We start from the raw sequence: 18,690 nt of genomic DNA, 5'->3' as shown, positions 1-18,690 counted from the left end.
GGCCTCTACACTTCTACCTCTGCTTTGTATCAATCCCAGCATGCCTCCATGAGGGTGGTCATACCAGATCACACCACCAAATAGCAGAATCGTTCCTTTTAGTAACTGACCCCAGGATATGATGAAGGAAGGTTATAAACTCTGTATCACCCATCTCAAATCCTATACAAATCCAACACACTCTTATTCACATGAATACACCAAATACAATAATGTACAAACTGCATGCACCTTTACTCTTCCCTTAATTTACATGTTTTCAAGACTTGTGTTATCTGGTTATATCCTGTCAAAGTTGAGAGCACAAAGAGTTCCTTACAAGGAATGAGGAACACCCAACCGGCTCCCATTAACTGACAGACTTAAACTTGATCCACTGGTTGGCCCCACGCACTTCGAAGGGAGGCTCACTGCTGTAGATGTGATAGCCTAGCTCCTCCAGCGGAGGCTCTGGGTCAGCCGTGGCAAACTGGGCAGCGTCCTCGATTTCTTTCCGCACTTCTACATCAATCTCCTAAACAGATTACAATGCAAGAGATTGTTATCAATCAAGGGCAGTTTTGGAACCAACTAGAATCTTTGAGAACTTGTTGGTAGTAATATCATGTGACTCTTCAATAGCATATGAATTCAAGTTTTTGTATGAATGTGATTAGTCACTTAAGACAGTGAGTTTGTAACTCTATACTGTCTGTAGAGGCCAGAGCTGGTGTCAGGTATCATCTTCCATTGCTCGCCACCTTTTTTTTTTTTTTTTTGAGTCACTATTATCTATCATTGAGGGTTGCCCAGCATGCTCCAAGAATCTGCTTCTCTCTACCTCTACCAGAGCCAGAGCCAGGGTTGTACACATGAGCCAGTGCACCCATTTCCTGTGGCCGTGGGGCATCCAGACTCAAATCCTCATGTTTGTGCAGCAGGCGCTTTACCAACTACGCCATCTCCCGTGCCCTGGTTCATTCTCAGTAAGAGGACAAAATATAGCCCTGTGAGATTTCAGACAGAGCACTTTCTGAGTTTGAAAAACCCCAACGCTCTGCCCTTCTGAGGGTGACATTTTGGGAGGGGTGGGAAACTGCTATAGTACCCAACTTTAAAGCCAGACTTAAGCCTCCCAGAGCAACTGTACCTTTAATTCTTCAACACTTGCAAGATTGCTGTTCACCATTCTATCCTTGAGAAGCATAATAGGGTCACTCTTACTCCTTACTTCCTGGATTTCCTCTCGAGTGCGGTAACTGGAAAAGGGAGATGCAGTGATTGACAGACCCATAAAAACAATGCCTGTGGAGCAGACAGCTGAGTGAAGTACAGGAGTGTGTTCTTGAAAGAGAGGAGCAAGTTAATAGCAATGTCATGTCACTGTGGGAATAGCAGGGTGGCAGGCAGTTAGGCATCTTTTATAGAAAGTTATTAGCATCTGCATTGGTCAGGCTCTGGCAGAGCCTCTCCGGAGACAGCTATGTCAGGCTCCTGTCTGCAAGCACTTCTTGGCATCCACAATAGTGTCTAGGATTGGTGGCTGCTTGCAGCCAAACATCGGACTGAGGATGGGGACCCCAATAGAGGAGTTAGGGGAACAGCTGAAGGGGTTTGCAACCCCATAGGAAGAACAATATCAACCAACCAGACCCCCTCCCCCCAGAGCTCCCAGGGATTAAATTACCAACCAAAGAGTACACACGGAGGGACCCATGGCTCCAACTGCATATGTAGCAGAGGATGGCCCTGTTGGACATCAGTGAGAGGAGAGGCCCTTGGTCCTGTGAAGTCTCGAGCGAGGCCCCACCCCAGTGTAGGGGAATGCCAGGACAATGAGGAGGGAGTGGGAGCACCTCACAGAAGCAGGGGGTGGATGGGATATGGGGGTTTGCAGAGGGGAAACTGGGAAGGAGGATAACATCTGAAATGTAATAAATAAAATAACCAATAAAAAATTAAAGAAAAGAAAGTTATTTGCTCTAACTTTAAGCTTCTCTGGCATTCTGACAAGATTGATCTGGAAGGCAGGACTATCGCTTCTTCCTCTTTAGCCTCAAATTTTTACATAGGATAGGGCAAATGAAGGCTGCCAGTTGTGATAATTAGAGGTTCTGACGCATCACAATACCTACCAATAAGACCCCAAAGCAGCATGGCCAGAAAAATGTTGGACACCAAGTTTCCACCTGGTTATTTTGAAAAAGCATCAGGGGCTGGAGAGATGGCTCAGTGGTTAAGAGCACTGACTGCTCTTCCAGAGGTCCTGAGTTCAATTCCCAGCAACTACATGGTGACTCACAACCATCTGTAATGGGATCTGATGCCCTCTTCTGGTGTGTCTGAAGACAGTGACGGTGTACTTAATAAATAAATCTTTAAAAAAAGGAAAAGCTTCAGGGTTCTATGGTGGGGCAGGCGCTACACGACATCCACTTGTACACATAATTTTTCTCTGCCTTCCCTTAGTCCATTCTATAAAGGCTAAACCTTAAACTGACTTCTTTCAACTATGGTAAGCCTCCTAATTCATTACACATTAGAGCTAAGTGAAAAAGGACAACTGAAACTTCTCATGTGGTAGTTACCCTTGCTCCCTACCAGTGAGATTTTTAAACCCCATTCTTCTTCAGGTAGAACATGCCATGCCTGAATTTGGAGTAATGCCTCAACTAAATGACCCTCAATTCTCTATCACGGACCTGCCTTACATTTAACCCTACACTATAGTTACATATTATTCTCTTTTAAATCGCTGCTCATGCTGCAGCACATCGGATATACAGCGGGGATGGATCTTCAGGCTGCTCTCAGACAACACTCAAAATAACCACTTGATGCCAACAAAACTGCAATTTTATCCAGTTGCAAAAGCCAACGTTGCAGTCCTCTGCCATTTTACTTAAGTAGCCCAAAGCCTGCCCACCCACTGTAGAAGCCACACGCAGATTCCTCATGGACCCTACCTTACTCCAGGGTCGCTCATGCTATGGCCATGGTAGCGATAAGTCTGTAGCTCCATCAGGATAGGCCCCTAAAACAAACCCGGAAGTGATTAGGACAGTGGGAATGGGCAGCCTCAAAAGGAGACACACATACCCCTGTTGACATTCAATATATTCTTTTTTTTTTTTTTTTGGTTTTTCAAGACAGGGTTTCTCTGTGTAGCCCTGGCTGTCCTAGAACTCACTCTGTAGACCAGGCTGGCTTCGAACTCAGAAATCCACCTGCCTCTGCCTCCCAAGTGCTAGGATTAAAGGTGTGCGCCACCACTGCCTGGCCATTCGAAATATTCTTAATCCTTCTATGTATCATCTCAGTTGTCAAGAGTCTATTAGCTGATTCTTAAGACCTAGTTATCCCGTTATCCTTCTCAATTTTACCAAAAATAAATCGCAGGGCTATGCTTCCTAGGCTTAGAGCAACTAGTTAAACTTTGCTACTTGACCCTCCTTTAAGCTAATCTCACCCTCCATGCCACACACTGACACATAGAGCAGCAAGACAGATTACACTTGATTGCCTATAAGTAGGCATGGGAGGGATTTTAAGTTTGATCATCCAAAGGGCTTATGACTACTAGAGGGATGGGAACACAGGATTAACTGAATCAAACAACAAAACAGTATCAAGTTGATGTCAAAGTGAAGACAAAACATCAGGGAAACAATAGGGAAAAATGGAAGTGTTTACCAGGTGACACACCAAGACTATGCTACCTCATTGGACTCTGTCCTAAAGAACTCATTACCCGTTATGTGGTGGTGGTGGTGGTGGTGGTGGTGGTGGTGGTGGTGGTGGTGGTGGAGCACACCTTTAATCCCAGCACACTGGGAGGCAGAGGCAGGTGGATTTCTGAGTTCGAGGCCAGCCTGGTCTACAGAGTGAGTTCTAGGACAGCCAGGGCTACACAGAGAAACCCTGTCTCAAAAAAAGCTCAAAACCTCATTACCCTGGAAAGGCTTCTTTGAACTTTGAGATAAATGTCATTATAAATGTATAACCTAAAAAAAAATGTATGAAAAGATTTCCAGTCTTACCTTCCCAGACCTGCAATAGGCAGCTGCAAACTTTGTTGCCTCTCGGACACACAAGATATCCATTCCATCCACCTGTTAATAAAGGAAGAAGGGGCGGAATGTACTGGACTGTCCAAACCTATTTCCCTGTGATTGGAGTCCAGGGCCTCACACATGCTGGGCAAATGCTTAGCCGCTGAGCCACACCTCCGGCCCTCCCACTCCACTGTACTATCACCTACTCAGGCATCAGGTGATGAAACCATAGAGCAGCTAGGGACCTTACCCTCAGGCCAGGGATGAAATCTCCTCTTTTGTAGTAGTCGGTGCTGGCTGCTGCTCTCTCAACCGATGTCCCCATGCCATAGCGGTTATTCTCACAGATGAAAATACAAGGTAATTTCCACAATGCTGCCATATTGTAAGCTTCGAATATCTGACCCTGAAAATAGTCCATAAAATGTTCAAGTGGCTTAGTTTGCTCATTTCTCTAGACCGATCCCATTCCTAACAACTGGTTCTCTGCTTAACACAGGCAGCTTGCCAAAGGCCAAGAGAGCCTTTATAACTAAGGTTTTGGTGGGGGAGGGAACGGGGCATGTGCTGGCCATGGTAGGGAGATGTGGTGGGCATTGTACATTATGGGGGGGGTGTCTACTAATATAGGACACACTATAAAGAAGACCAGGGAGAAAGACTGAGCTACCAGTTAGTTTTATACTCTCATTAATCTATCAGACTCACTTGACCAGATAATCCGAGTGACCCGGCAGTATCTGGGATTCAGCACCTGAGATGTGTCTCACTAAGTGCCTGTGATGATTAGTATATGCTCGTCCCAGGGAGTGGCACTATTAGAAGGTGTGGCCTTGTTGGAGAAAGTGTGTCATTGTGGGGATGGGCTTGGAGATCTTCCTCCTAGATGCCTGAGCATGCCCAGTCTGTTCCTGGCTTCCTTTGGATAAAGATGTAGAACCCTCAGCTCCTCCTGCACCATGCTTGCCTGGATGCTGCCATGCTTTTGCCTCTTAACCTGTAAGCCAGCCCCAATTAAATGTTGTCTTTTATAAAACTTGTGTGGGTCATGGTGACTGGTCACAGCAGTGAAACCCTACTAGGACAGTGCCTATCGAGAGAATGGTTGATTAATGAGACCAGATAGGCTGAGCCAAGAAACCAACAGTCAAGGTTCTAACACTATAGGAACCTGGCATTGCCCTGGACTCCAAGAAAGAAAGAATCTATATTTACAAGTGGGGCCGGACACCTGTTAAAAGCACATGCTGCTCTTGTAGAAGACCCAGGTTCAGTTCCTAGCACTCACACGACAGCTCACAACCATCTTCACCCCCAGCTCCACAGGATCTTCTGACCTCTTGGTACCAGGTAGACATGCAGTACACATACATACAGACAAAAGAATCACACACATAAAACTAAATCTTCTTTGAACTTTCATCCCGCCATAAAACCAGATGTGAGTCTGCCACATGAAGTGCTATTTCCATGAACAATATGCCATTTCTTTTTTAAGTCCAAATATGACTGATCACAACTTGGAAATTCAGAAATGCACTTACCTGATTAGCAGCACCATCGCCATATAGTGTCAAACAGACCTCATCTTTTCCATTGTACTTGCAGGCCAAAGCAATGCCTGCTCCCAGGGGTACCTAGCGAAAACAACAGCCAGGAAAGGACCCAGCAGAAATTAATCAGTTATAATGCTCTTAAATTTCAACTTCTGAAAAAGAAAAAAAGAAAAAAATTCAACTTCTGGAGAGACTCTGGAGCTAAACTCGTGCTATAACTCTCCATTCCCACCCGGTCACTATTCACCTACTGGGTTATTTTTAAGAAACCATAAATATTGTTTCAACAAGGGCTGACAGTTGTCCACCCAAAGATTTAACTACTGATCTAACAAGGTACAAGTGGAAACCTAGGTAGACATCTTATACAATAAAAACCTACTGCACTGAACACTGTTAATGCTGTTAATGTTTCACCTCTCATTGAGAAGAATGAGGACTCCCTAATGAAAGTAAAGCTTTGATTTTGATTAGGCTGTCAATCTAACAGACCCATTCTTGTAACCGGGCCCCAGCATGACCAGGTCAGAGAGTGTGGTGAGGAGAAATTAATTTTACTGAAATATAATAAGGTGAAGGGATATCTAGCTCCACTCCCATAGGCTCTTACTCATAAAACACAGCAGAAAAAAATGAGCTTGAAATCACTACCCAAAGCTTCCTATTAACTAATAAATTGGGAAGATTAAGTGTTTAAAGATAAACTAAATTCTCAGATTTTACTGAAATTCTTCAAGAGAGAAGTTCTCTGGGGTGAAGAAGTTCCTGAAGACACAGGCCAGGACCAAATCCACCGCTGCATCTGCCCTTCCTCAGTTACCTGCGCTCCAACGATGCCGTTGCCCCCATAGAAGTTCTTGGCATACATGTGCATCGACCCGCCTTTCCCTTTAGCACAGCCTCCTCTTCGCCCTAGAAAGGGCAGCACACATTCATGCATAGAAAACCAACCACAAAGCAAAAACCATCACAAAATCCAACTGTGTGAACACCTGTCCCTTCAGGGACACACATTCCTCCTTGTCTCCCTGACAGATAAGGAAGGCTCCACTAAACCTCCAGCATCAGCTCTCTAATCACTTACCCTAAATTAGCATGGAGTCTTGATGTTGGGTTTGGAGGGAGTGCATAAACCTGACTTCTGCACTGGTACACTAAATGATACAGGACCCAAAAATGCCACAGGAAAGAAGACTATTAAATAGCTATCTAGAATCTGTCAGCATATTACAAAGCACTTCATCCAATTTACTTTCTCTACTAGATTTCTTGCTGGCATTTTTAGTGAGAGCAGACCTTATTCCCACTGTATGATTTTTCAATGGTTTCCTGAACGGTACAACAGAGGTACCAAAATGCCACACCAGAAAGATCATTTCAATTTTTTTTTTTACCACTAACTCATAATGCGTAGCAACATAATGGGAGATATCTGAATACCCCCTCCACTTGCCAGCCCTTCTCTGTAAATCTACAACAAACCTGTTAGCTCCGCAAGAATTGCTCGGACAGGCAGGCCCCGAGTAAAGGTGAAGCCATGCGCTCGGTAGGCAGTGATGAGATGGTCTGTGGGGTTTATGCCAGCCTCCAGGCCCACACAGCAGGCTTCCTGGAGTAAAGGAGGAACCAGGAAGCAATGGCATGTTCACTCTTCAATAAAACGTTTTTATTAGAACCAGTTAAAAAGAAAATCAGAGTAGTAAATCCTGCTAATAGTAATCCAAAAAACCAAGGTCCAAACCAGAAACCATAACCAACCCACAAATGTGCTGTTTTCTTTAGCCTGGAAAGTTTGTAAAATAACCCAATAGAATGTAAAGAAAAGCAAAGATGCCTTAGTCTATGTTTCCATACAGAAGTAACTGACTAGAACCAAGACATGGCCCATCTGGGTGGGGCATAACCATCCCAACTCCCCACTGATCCAGCTTCCATATTGTGTCACACATGGCCTGCCTCACTTAGTCTACCTAGCCAGCTCTTAGATGTTTCTGAATTTGGAACCAGCAGCCATAACCAACCATCTGTGCCTGCAGTAACTGTCAACTTACAAAGTTCTAGAATGGGACAGATGGCTCAGTGCTTAAGAGCACTAGCTGCTCTTCCAGAGGTCCTGAGTTCAGTTCCCAGCCACATGGTGGCTCACAACCATCTGTAATAGGATCTGATGCCCTCTTCTGGGGTGTCTGAAGACAGCTCCTATACATAAAATAAGTAATTCTTTTTTTTTTTTTATAAAAAGAGTTCTTTCTAGAATAACCTGGGAGACAAATCTCTGGGCATGTGTATGAGGAAGTTCTTGGGGTGGGAAGACACACCATAAATATGGGGACACCATCCCACAGGCTAGGCTCCCAGACTGACTTAAAAAGGGCAAAGCAAGGTGAGCGGCAGCAGCAGTATTCACCCCTCTGCATCTTGCGCACAGATACAATATGCCCCCCCCCCTTCCCGGCTCCTGCTGCCGGGCCTTCACCAAGGCAGGCTGCACCTTCAAACTCTGAGCTAAAATCAGCATGTCCTTAAGTGGCTTTGGTTGGCTATTCTGTCACAAAAGGAGGTAACTAATATACCCCCCAAAACAGCAACAAAATAGCCCACTTTTCCCAGGAATTTATACAGTATAAATGAATGGGGTTTTAGCAAATTCTAAAGCAATAAACTGCTAAGAGCAGATATAATACTCAGAAACCCTAGGTGTAAATGCTTTTTTATTTATTATTTTTGTTTCTGTTTTTTGTTATTGTTTTGGTTTTTGAGATTGGGTCTCTCTGTGTAGCCCTGGCTATCCTAGAACCCATGCTGTATGTAGACCAGGCTGGCCTCGAACTCAGAAATCCACCTGCCTCTGCCTCCCAAGTGCTGGGATTACAGGTGTGTGCCACCACTTCTTAAGCCTGTGCTTCACAGTGGGTTGTAGCCTAAAACCCTACTTCAGAGCCCTCTGACCCAAAAAGTAGACTGAAAAACAGTAAACAGAAACTATATGTAAAGCTAAATGTGGTGGCCTGTGACTGTCCCAGCACTCTGGGGTTTGAGGCAGCTTGGCCACCTTGCAAGCTCTAGGAGATTCATTCAAGCCAGCTTAGCAGTGAGGCCTAGCCTCAAAAGAAGTGGGCAGGCAGGCGGGGCAGCGAGTGCTCGGGCGGGCGGGCGGGCGGACTGTCAGTGAGAGTGAAGGAGTTTGCTATCAGCCAGACGGGTTGAGCTCAATCCCTGGAACCTATATGGTAGAAGGGACAGGCCAAATCCTGCTGCAAGCTGTCCCCAACCACCACACATACACACTGACACACAGGGTGGCACACATGTACCACACAACAACAAAGGTAAATCAATGGTGTTTTTTAAATGCTAAAAGGATGGGATGAAGGAGAAATAAAAGAAAGTGATAAGGGGGAGAGGGAAGGAAGCAAGCAACTTATTTAAAAATCCCAATAACGTGGCTGTATAGCAAGCCTCACTTACCTGGCCATCACACAAGTGACAGAAACCACGAATAATTTTCTGCTTATACAGCTGATCCGCCTTCAGCTCCATCCGGCGCACAGTCTGCATCATCCTGTAGTACTTGAGCCCATCCTCTCTAGTGAGCACTGTGGTGACTGGGGGGCCCTCTTCTAGCCGATGGAGGTCACATTTCTGAAGTGGAGCAAGATGGTCACTCTGCAAGCTACCCCAGATACTGCTGGTTCATTCTAAGATTCAACTTCACTAACAGGCTGACTTGTACAACATCAAAGACATGCAGGCCTCAGAAGAGCTTCAAGAATGTGTGAGCCAGGTGTGGTGGCCACGCCTTTAATCCCAGGACTCTGGAGGCAGAGGCAGGTGGTCTATTTGAGTTTGAGGCCAGCCTGGTCTATAGGGTGAGTTCTAGGACAGCCAGGGCTACACAGAGAAACCATGTCTTGTAAAACCAAAAAGGAAGGAGGGAAGGAAAGAAGGAAGGAGGAGGGGGGAAGGGGAGACAGGGAGGTAAGAAGGGAAGGAGGGAGGGAAAGAGAAGGAAGGACGTGTGATCGAATACCCCTATGATTCCATCACTTGAAAGTTGACTACAGCGCTGGAGAGACGGCTCAGTGGTTAAGAGCACTGACTGCTCATCCAGAGGTCCTGAGTGCAAATCCCAGCACCCACGTGGTGGCTTACAACCATCCATAATGGGATCCCATGCCCTCTTCTGGAGTGTCTGAAGACAACTATAGTGTACTTAGATGTAAATAAATAAATCTTAAAAAAAAAAAAAAGAAAAGAAAAGAAAAAGAAAGTTGATGACAGGATCAAGAGTTCAAGATTATCCCTTTGCTAGATAGTTTGGGACTAAGTCAGGCTCCATTAGACCCTGGGTTTAAATAAAGTAAAATAAAAACAGTGCTTCAAAATGCTTCCGATTCCTTAAATCTATGGTCCTCAATCTATGTATCCAACCTTTGGCTCAAGAAGGGCCACGTGCCAGGACAGCTCTGGGGACAACCCAACATACCTGCAGATGACAGCATGTTAGAATGTCAAGAGGTTGGACACCGCAACTAGAGGACATTTCTAACGCCTGTCCTTTAAACTACTAGCAAGTTATTCTTGCTCAACTTCTCTAAGCCTTTGATTCTGGAATATCTGAAAGGAAAGTGACCCGACCCTCAAAGCACCAATATCAAACAAAATACTCCTCTTTGAAGGTGAAACTGCATCAAGCTATACATGTTCAAAACCTAGTAACTAATAAAGTAAAGCACCTCTTACCTTAATCTCAAATGTAGCATCATTTGCAAAATTACGGGAAGCTACCAGCACTCTGCTTGCCTAGAAAACAAAAACATGCAAATAAAGCCATTATTTTGTTTGTTTGTTTTTACAGTCAAGAGCAAGTCATTACTATCGTGAACCCATGCTTAAAGCACGGGTTTAAAACACAGCCGGGCAGTGGTGGCGCACACCTTTAATCCCAGCACTTGGGAGGCAGAGGCAGGTGGATTTCTGAGTTCCAGGCCAGCCTGGCCTACAGAGTGAGTTCCAGGACAGCCAGGGCTACACAGAGAAACCCTGTCTTGGGGGGGGGGGGTACCCACAGCCATATCATTTATCCCAAGGCAAAAACGGAGAATGGCAAATGCCAAACTCATCTGATTTGTTTTCAAAGACATCACAGTGAAAGCAGTAATAATACCAGCCACAGTAAAGAAACTAGATTACAGGTGGGCTTTGGAAGGTTCATTTGCAAAGTACTTCGAATAAAATCTACAGAAAACTGCTTTTCTCTGACATATATCCATAAAGAGAAAATGCTATTGGAAACATGAGATGAATACCTTAATGAGAAACACGTTAGTGCTTGTTAACAATGGACTTGGGAACAGAACAGCCTACCTCTTGAGACGGTTCCTCTTGAAGCCCCATAAGGGAAGAAGGGTTTCTTAAAACAGCGTTCCCCTTCTTGATGTCTGAGTGGCTATCACTGCTTGGAGTTACCGATTCCTTTCTACTTTCACAACTCAATAAATCTTTGAACAACATTCTATGTGATAGCTAAGGTTCCCTTTAAACCACAAAAGAGAATCATTCGATTTTAGCCACTTCCTGCCACATTGGAACACACTTGCAGGTAAACTAGCAGAGTTTCTTTTCCTGGAGATTTGAAACATATTCATCAGATCTTCATTAAAAAAAAGCATGTTTAATATATAATGCAATGTATTATGTAGCACTGGGTTTGATCTTGGCGATGGTTGCTCCGTATACCTCCAAGTGTATGAGCCAATAGGGTGGAGTGTTGAGATCTACTTCTGTCTCTCCTGCTCCCTCCCAGAGCCTCCTCCCAATGCTGGAATGAGGGGCGCAGCACCTTCCGTTAGCCCAGGACGTAGTCTTAGACCCTCAGCAGAATGCTAAAACCACTGTGAATACTGACTGCTAGGTGCAGGTACTATGCTGTGAAGGCAGCTGATCCGATGGTAATCGAGGTGGCTCCTGGTGCTGGGCAAGTGGGGAGCTGAGTCCAGGGGGCGGATACCTGGTGGAAGGGATGATTTACATCCTAATCTGGAGGGCAAGATTACATCATCCTAGGCAGAACAGGGCACAGATGAAAACTCATCAATTCTTTCTTTCTGGGATTTTTCATTGAGTATTTTCAGAGCACAGGTAACTGAAAAGAGGAAAATCTGCAAAGCCATAGACACAAAGTAGGGAGGAGCACACTTTGGCAACTACTATACTACTATCCCACAAAGCCAACAAATACAATGATGCACTTACCCAAGGGAAAATCGAAATACTAGTAACGGATGCTGCAGTTAAATCAGAGGAAGAGACAATGTGTAAACATAGCTATCTCACAATGAAGAAAAACTAAACCCAAGACCAACCAGGTAGCAAACAAATGGTTATGCTATTTTTCAGCAGTCAAAATTATTTTGTGGGGCCAGAACTAGCAAAGTATTGCTTAAACTAGCAAAGTATTGCAAAGTTTAAGTTTCTAGATGTAACTACAGAAACTAGTTTGAGGAACAATCTATAGCAGAGATCAAACCAGCCAGGCATTAGTAGGAGAAAAAAACCTAAGTTCTTTCTCAAAAATAAGTTTATAGAGCAGGGCAGTAATGGCTCACTTCTTTAATCCCATCACCCAGGAGACAGAGGCAGGGGTGGAGGGGGGGTGAGTTCAAGGCCAGCCTGGTCTACAGAGCAAATTCCAGGAGAGCCAGGCTATGGGGTGTGGGGGACTGTGTCTCTCGGTGCCTCTCAGAAAACCAAAATAACAAGAAGAATTAGTACCAGGAGAGAGAAAAAGGATGATTGTAGAATGGGTTGAGAGAAGAAGGCTTATGGGATATATGGGGAGGGGGGACTGGGAAAGGGGAAATCATTTGGAATGTAAACAAAGAATATAGAAAATAAAATATATATATATATATATATATATATATATATATATATATAAATTTTAAAAAGTTCAATCACTTAAAAAAAAACTTTAAATGGGATTCCTGTCAGGTTTTCTTTTCTTGGGCAGGTGGGTGTGTGTGTGTGCTGGGGATTGAACATGTGACCTCGAGTTGCCAAGGGCATGCTCTTCCTGAGCTGCACTTCAGCCCCTAATGACAATTCCTCTCATGGAGACCTTGAACAATCTACTCAAGAAAATAAAAATTTCTAAGTAACTAAATACAGAATTATTCAAGCGACTGAGTAAAAGAATTTAAGAATTCTCAAGAATTAAACACCTTGAATTAAAAACATGAATTAAAAACCTTGCCTAACATGCAGAGACCAAAAAAAAAAAATTGGCAGTAAAAGAAACTCACAAAAGAAAGCATAACAAATACAAGTGATAAGGCAAAATAAAAACTTTAAGTGTGGTTCCACCTTACAGACTTGGAAGCTTTCAATCCCATTTAAAAATAAAAGCACAACTTTTGTAAATTATTTCAAAGCTTCATAGCCAAAAAGTGTGAGACAGGGGCAACCTTTCGGCCTGGGGTAAATCTTCCCGTTTCCCTATTGTAAGGGGGGAAACAACTAGCAGAATAAGAAGAGGAAAGGTACACAGCACAGAGGCCTCAGAGGAAGATAAGGGGATTAACTTTAGGCACATCACAGCAGCCAACAAAGAGCAAGAGCCTCCCCCTCCCCCTCGGGGTATCCCTCGGCTTTCTTGACTCTCCTTACACAAGTTTGGCTGGCCACTGCTTACTATTTGTAAGGATCTTTTTTGCAAGGCTTAAATTAAATTTTAAAGTCTTTTCACATGTATAACAGGGAAAAACTAAAACTCTAGAGCCATTTTGGGTTACGAAGGCGGAAATAAATCTGCAATTACTTAGAATTGCAAATGATAGAGATACAGGTCTACACTCCCCTCCCCCCCCCCCCCCCCCCCCCGAGATTAAAGGTGAAACAAGTTTGAAACACTCAGAAAGGCTTCAGACAGAGGCAGGCACGGATCTCGGATTGGAAGCCAGCTTAGTCACCACAAGAGTCCCAGGCCACCAGCAGGAGCTACACAGGGAGACCCTTCCATAAAGAGACAGAGACCCAGAGACAAAGACAAAGCGACCGACTTCTCTTCCCCCTTTGCATGCCGGATGTGGTCACACTCCGGAGGTAGAGAAGGCGAAGGGATCTGAGTTCCAGGCCAACCAGGGATACATAGTGAAAGATGTTGTCTCAGGAAAAAACAATTAAAAACCTAGCTACTGGAAACATTACACCACAGCAACAAGTGAGAAAATAACTGGGTACTTCCTATGGTGAATTCCACTCTAGAATCTACTTTTTTCCTGCTGTAAACTGAATGTAAAAGACTTTCAGACAAAGTAATACAACACCTAAAGTTAGCTTCTCGTGTCTAAGGAAGATTTAAGGGTACCCCAGCTTCCTACTCCCCTCTATATCCAAAAGGTGAGCACATGTCTTAAAAGCAGAAGGTGAGTTTTATTGATTTCAAATTCTAATTCAACTTATAGAAACTTTGATTCTCGTAAGAGCTGTTTATTTTTTTCTTTCCACTGAGGGGAACAAAGCTTCTTTTAGTTTCCAATTTTATTTCATGTCCAGCCCCCAAGCTATAAACAAATTTCCCTTCAACTAACAATTTCTGCATACTAGAAACTTGTTCAAACCCATTGAAAATTGATGTAGTTTTAACACTTGTGAAGATCTGGACTGAATTTAGGGCACATACTAAGAGCTCAATAAATGTTGGCTATGCCACAGACATATACAAAGACACATTAAGAAATGTACTTTGGGGGTTGGAGAGATGGCTCAGCGCTTAAGGGCACTGACTGCTCTTCCGTCCTGAGTTCAATTCCCAGCAACCACATGGTGGCTCACAATCATCTGTAATGAGATCTGATGCTCTCTTCTGGGGTGTCTGAAGGCAGCTACAGTGCACTTACATATATTAACAAATAAACCTTTAAAGAAAAGAAAGAAAAGAAATGTGCTTTGCTGCCGGTTCAGATTCAAACACGAATACAGCATTTAATCGAATGGTGTTTTTCTATCACTTAATGGAATTCCTTGAGAAGTACACTTTCGATCTTTCCATAACGCCCCCTAAAACTAAGCAGAATTGCATCAAATCCTAAAGAAATCAATAGAACCAGAATTACAAGTCAAAGCCCGACGGCAGTTACACCAAGCAACCTCTGTGTGGCTAGAGGTCAAAATGCTAACCGCTTAGGTATTAGACAGCTCTTAAAGCCGGGCCATAAGTCTTAACCTCTAATCCCAAACCTCCAAAAACCACTGCTGTTTTCCTTCACTACTTTGAACTCTAAGCTTCTGTGTGTTTAAGGGTAAAGGCGGCTTCCTCTGGGTTACGCTCGATTGCTCTAAAATTGACTGCCAAGAAAAAGTTCAGACAAGCAGGGAGTGGAGGAAGTTTGTTTTCCGTGAACCTGACCCCTCTGAACCTTCCTCAGAACAGAACACAGGTGATCCACAAATGCTCACGCAGCTGGACACACGTACTTGCCAGGTGCCAGGCAGAAGGGTTGGCATACGTGCCACTGAACAACTCCAGATAACCCCCATAAGGTAGCGTCATCAGTATCTCCACTATAGAGGAGAAAACTGAGTCCTCGGACGGGTTTTTAAAAATCCTGCTTCTTGATGCTACCTGGTAGACTCAAGAGTAGAAAATGATGAAGTCGGAGTGCGCATGGGACCTCCGACTCACGGGACTGTGAGCTCTTCATTTCGTCTTAAGCCAAGGGCAATGACACGAAGGAGAGTGGAAATCTGAGTCCAGAGAGTTGGAGCAAACCCAAGCTCCGCCTCCCAGTGCCCTGTAAGCAACGGGCAGTTGTGGGGCGCTGCTGGGGAGCTGGCGTGAAGCTCAGCCAGCGAAGATCGGGAGAGGCACAGCGGACTGGGCCGGTTCTCAAGCCGCTCGCTCTTTCCTGGGCCAGTGGCGACACGTACTACAGGGAAAGCCCACCCAAGCTCCATCGCTTGTGGCCCCCCAACACCCAGCCGTGTGCTCCAGGGGTACCCAGCCCGCCGTCTTCCTGCCCCGCCTCAGCGGCTCCAGCCCCACCCCGGCCTCCTGGGATCAGGCGACCTCACCGGCTTCTGAGCAGCGCCTGACAACACGCGAGACACAGCGGCAAGCATCTTCCTCATGGAGTGCAGCAGACTCACGCAGCAGCCCCGGCACCCAGGCACTCAAAAGGAGTGGTTCGGGCGTCCCCAAGTCTCCTTGAGGCGCCCGCAGCTGAAGCCACGCCCTAAACGCAGTGACGGAGTCGCAAAGGCATCACACGCCGCGCCAGTCAGTAGGCCAACCAGAATGGTTGCTGGCGATCGCTACGCCCTTCTGAGGAACATGTGGCCGCCCATTAATTAACTAAAAATGAGGTGGGGCTGTGGCTAGCGGGTGAGGAGGCCGGAGTCCCAGGGCGCCTGCGTGGGAAAGTGGGGGGCCCCGGGGCGGGGGAGGTCCCTCCTTCCTCTTGCATGGAGTACCACAGAGTAACTAAGAAGTGGTGAAGGCAGGTCCTGCTGTTTGCCCAATCGGGCCGGTGGTACAGCTTTGGCAGCCTGTTCCAGGACGCGGAAAAGCCACGGTGCCAGGGTGAAAGACAGGGCACTTGGTTTCTAGAAATGGTCCTGCCACTAACTTGTCTTTAAAAGAGCACATAGCCCTTGCAAAATGTTGCCCTGGTTGACTTGGGTGAGAATAACAAAAATAGATTTAACAGTTAAATGTTGGATGTTGCTGAGTGTGGTGGCACATGCCTGTCATTCCTTCCCTGGGGAGTCTGAGGTAAGATGATAGCCAGAGTTGGAGGCCAGGCTGGCTGTTTAGTTCAAGGCAAGTTTGGACTACTTAGCGAGACTATCCCAAAAAACTAAAAATGAGTAAATGAAAGCAAATGTTGCCCATAGACACCCAAGAGCTTAGCTTTAGCGCTTATTCTTTGATTTTCCGTTAGCTTGCTTCTTTTCATGGGGGACTCAGTTATAGACAAGCAGTTTGTCTGTCCTTTATGCTTTGGAAAAGGCAAAGTCCTGCATCTCCTGTGTTGTTGTTACCCAAACACTATAAAGATTAGGACACAAGAGACACTTTATAAGAGCAAGGGAAATGTGCAGATGATGATTTCTCAAAGTTCAGACAGTTGCCTTGACCGGTTAACTTCACATTGTCACTGGCTCAGGGAAACAGACATTGACGTTTCCACTCAAATGGCCAGCATGGGTTAGCCAAGTAGCATTTCTAAGAGATCACTGGGGAACCCTGGGTAAAAAGTACTCTAATATTTGCATTTATGATCTCCATGGTCAATGTGCCATGAAAGGAGAAAGTGCCCAAACGTTTTTACAAGGTCCCTCCTGTGCCTTGGCTGGTTTGTCACCTCTCCCTGGAACTGGCAGCTTGGTCACCTGTTCTGTCTTCTTCTGTCATCCACAGAGGACAAAGGATGAAATGCGTGCTGTAGTGATACATTATAACCCACAGGAAAGAAATAGCCACAAATCCTTCACAAATGCATAACTGAATAAGAGAAAAAGAGCATCATCTTCTTACAATAGAATTTCAATTAATTATTGTAAAAGGAATGCTGAAAATAATAGGGCACAGTCATTGTGTGCCTGGAATCCTGGTGCTGGAGAGACAGAGACACGAGGATGCCTGGTGCTTGTTTGTCCATCAGTCTAGCTGAAGTAATATACAGGCTTAGTAAGGGACTCTGCCTCAAAAAGGTTAGATGAAGAATGACTGAGGAAGACACCTGACATTAACCTTTGACCTCTACATGCATGTGCACGCGCAAATATACCCAGACTGACTGGGTGGGACTTACTACTTCACAAAGACAAAGTCACCATTGCAGTCAGGAATTATCAATAGAAGAAATAAATGGTGGAAAAAATGAGAAACAAGACTTTTGCATTATTACAAAATATGTTCCAATAAGACATGTATCATTACAAGTTAATACCTTGAAGAAACTGCCATGGGGAAACAAGGGAACCAGTGTTTTCATAACTAGAATATTTTTGTTACATCCTTTTCTCTGTTAAAAAAAATTACAAAGCCAAGGCTCAAGATGGTTCAACAGGTAAAGACACTTGCTACCAAGTCTGAGGAGGTAAGTTCAATCCCTAGGACCCACATGTGGAAAAAGAGAACTCCAGTAATTTGTCTTTTCATGTACACACACACACACACAGAGAGAGAGAGAGAGAGAGAGAGAGAGAGAGAGAGAGAGACATAGGCATAGGCATACAGGTACAGAAATTGAAAGTGAGAGATACTTTGTGACTGTAGCAAGTAGAGACAAATTGTAACTGGTGGTTAGCTATGCCCTACAATGATACCTTATGTGCTAAAACATAGACAAGTAGGCGGCTCAATATACGGGAGGTCAGAGAGCGGAAGAAAGGATTGCCCAAAGCAGAGACCTAAAGAAGAGAAAGTCTTGAGCAAGGAAGGCTCTTTCACCTTGGAAGAAATGGGAAACAAAGGTTTTTGTTTTCTAATCCCTCCAGGTTATGGTGGGTTTCTCCGGACATTTAGAGCCACTGTATGTTTTGGCTTTTGACTTTTCCTAAGCAAATCTCCTGAAAGTTCTCGAGCAAGCTGAATGTTGGGCAAGTCGTGGTCCTTTGGGGATTGACCTAACTGGGGTGAGGAAGGAATGAAGGAAGGGAGGACACACAGAAAAGCTGGGATCCCACAGGTTGTTCTCATTCTGATGAAGGTCAGTCGCCAACTGCAGCTGCAACCTGGGATTTATTTTATACGTGTGTTTATTTTATACGTCTGAACCAAGACAGTGTGGTGTACATAGAAAAATAAAGAGTAGGTCTTATGGGATACAGATGAATAAGGACACAGGTTTAACTAATCTCGGTAGGAGGTGTCTTGGGGGAGCAGTCCTAGTCTATGGCCATCCAGGAGGAAGCTGTGGTTGACAATTGTCAACATTTGCGTTTCCGCCAGAGAAAAGCTGGGAGCCTCATCTGGGGAAGGTTTCACCACATGCATGGGTCTGAAGCATTGGGCTCCTGAACACGGCTACATTCATGTCAACAAGAAACATTCACTCAGTCTTATTCTGTGTTCCATAGTTCTTAACATGTTG

The 18,690-nt window shown here is 44.8% G+C and overlaps 1 protein-coding gene across 1 annotated transcript; it reads right to left on the bottom strand.

Moving 5' to 3' along the window:
* Positions 1-215: 215 nt before the first annotated feature.
* Positions 216-15,832, bottom strand: Pdha1 (pyruvate dehydrogenase E1 subunit alpha 1). Its single transcript, XM_052170746.1, has 11 exons — positions 15,665-15,832; positions 10,334-10,393; positions 9,059-9,232; positions 7,073-7,199; positions 6,411-6,502; positions 5,579-5,671; positions 4,285-4,440; positions 4,020-4,091; positions 2,946-3,013; positions 1,130-1,238; positions 216-514 (listed from the first exon to the last, which is right to left on the bottom strand). Exons 1-11 carry the CDS (start codon positions 15,719-15,721, stop codon positions 350-352), a joined length of 1,173 nt encoding a protein of 390 aa, XP_052026706.1. The 5' UTR covers positions 15,722-15,832; the 3' UTR covers positions 216-349.
* Positions 15,833-18,690: the final 2,858 nt, after the last annotated feature.

Source organism: Apodemus sylvaticus, chromosome X (assembly GCF_947179515.1).
Source record: "Apodemus sylvaticus chromosome X, mApoSyl1.1, whole genome shotgun sequence".
Lineage (NCBI taxonomy): Eukaryota > Metazoa > Chordata > Mammalia > Rodentia > Muridae > Apodemus > Apodemus sylvaticus.
Note: the sequence above shows the minus strand (reverse complement) of the source record. Positions and strands in the feature narration are given on the sequence as shown.

Bases quoted from the DNA above. Each gene is read 5' to 3' on its own strand.
- Pdha1 (XM_052170746.1), bottom strand. From the start codon at position 15,721: ATGAGGAAGATGCTTGCCGCTGTGTCTCGCGTGTTGTCAGGCGCTGCT. The intron at 5,672-6,410 runs GTAACTGAGGAA...TGTTTTCGCTAG, and splicing joins ACGGCATCGTTGGAGCGCAG to GTACCCCTGGGAGCAGGCAT. The intron at 3,014-4,019 runs GTAAGACTGGAA...GGTTTGTTTTAG, and splicing joins CCTATTGCAGGTCTGGGAAG to GGGCCTATCCTGATGGAGCT.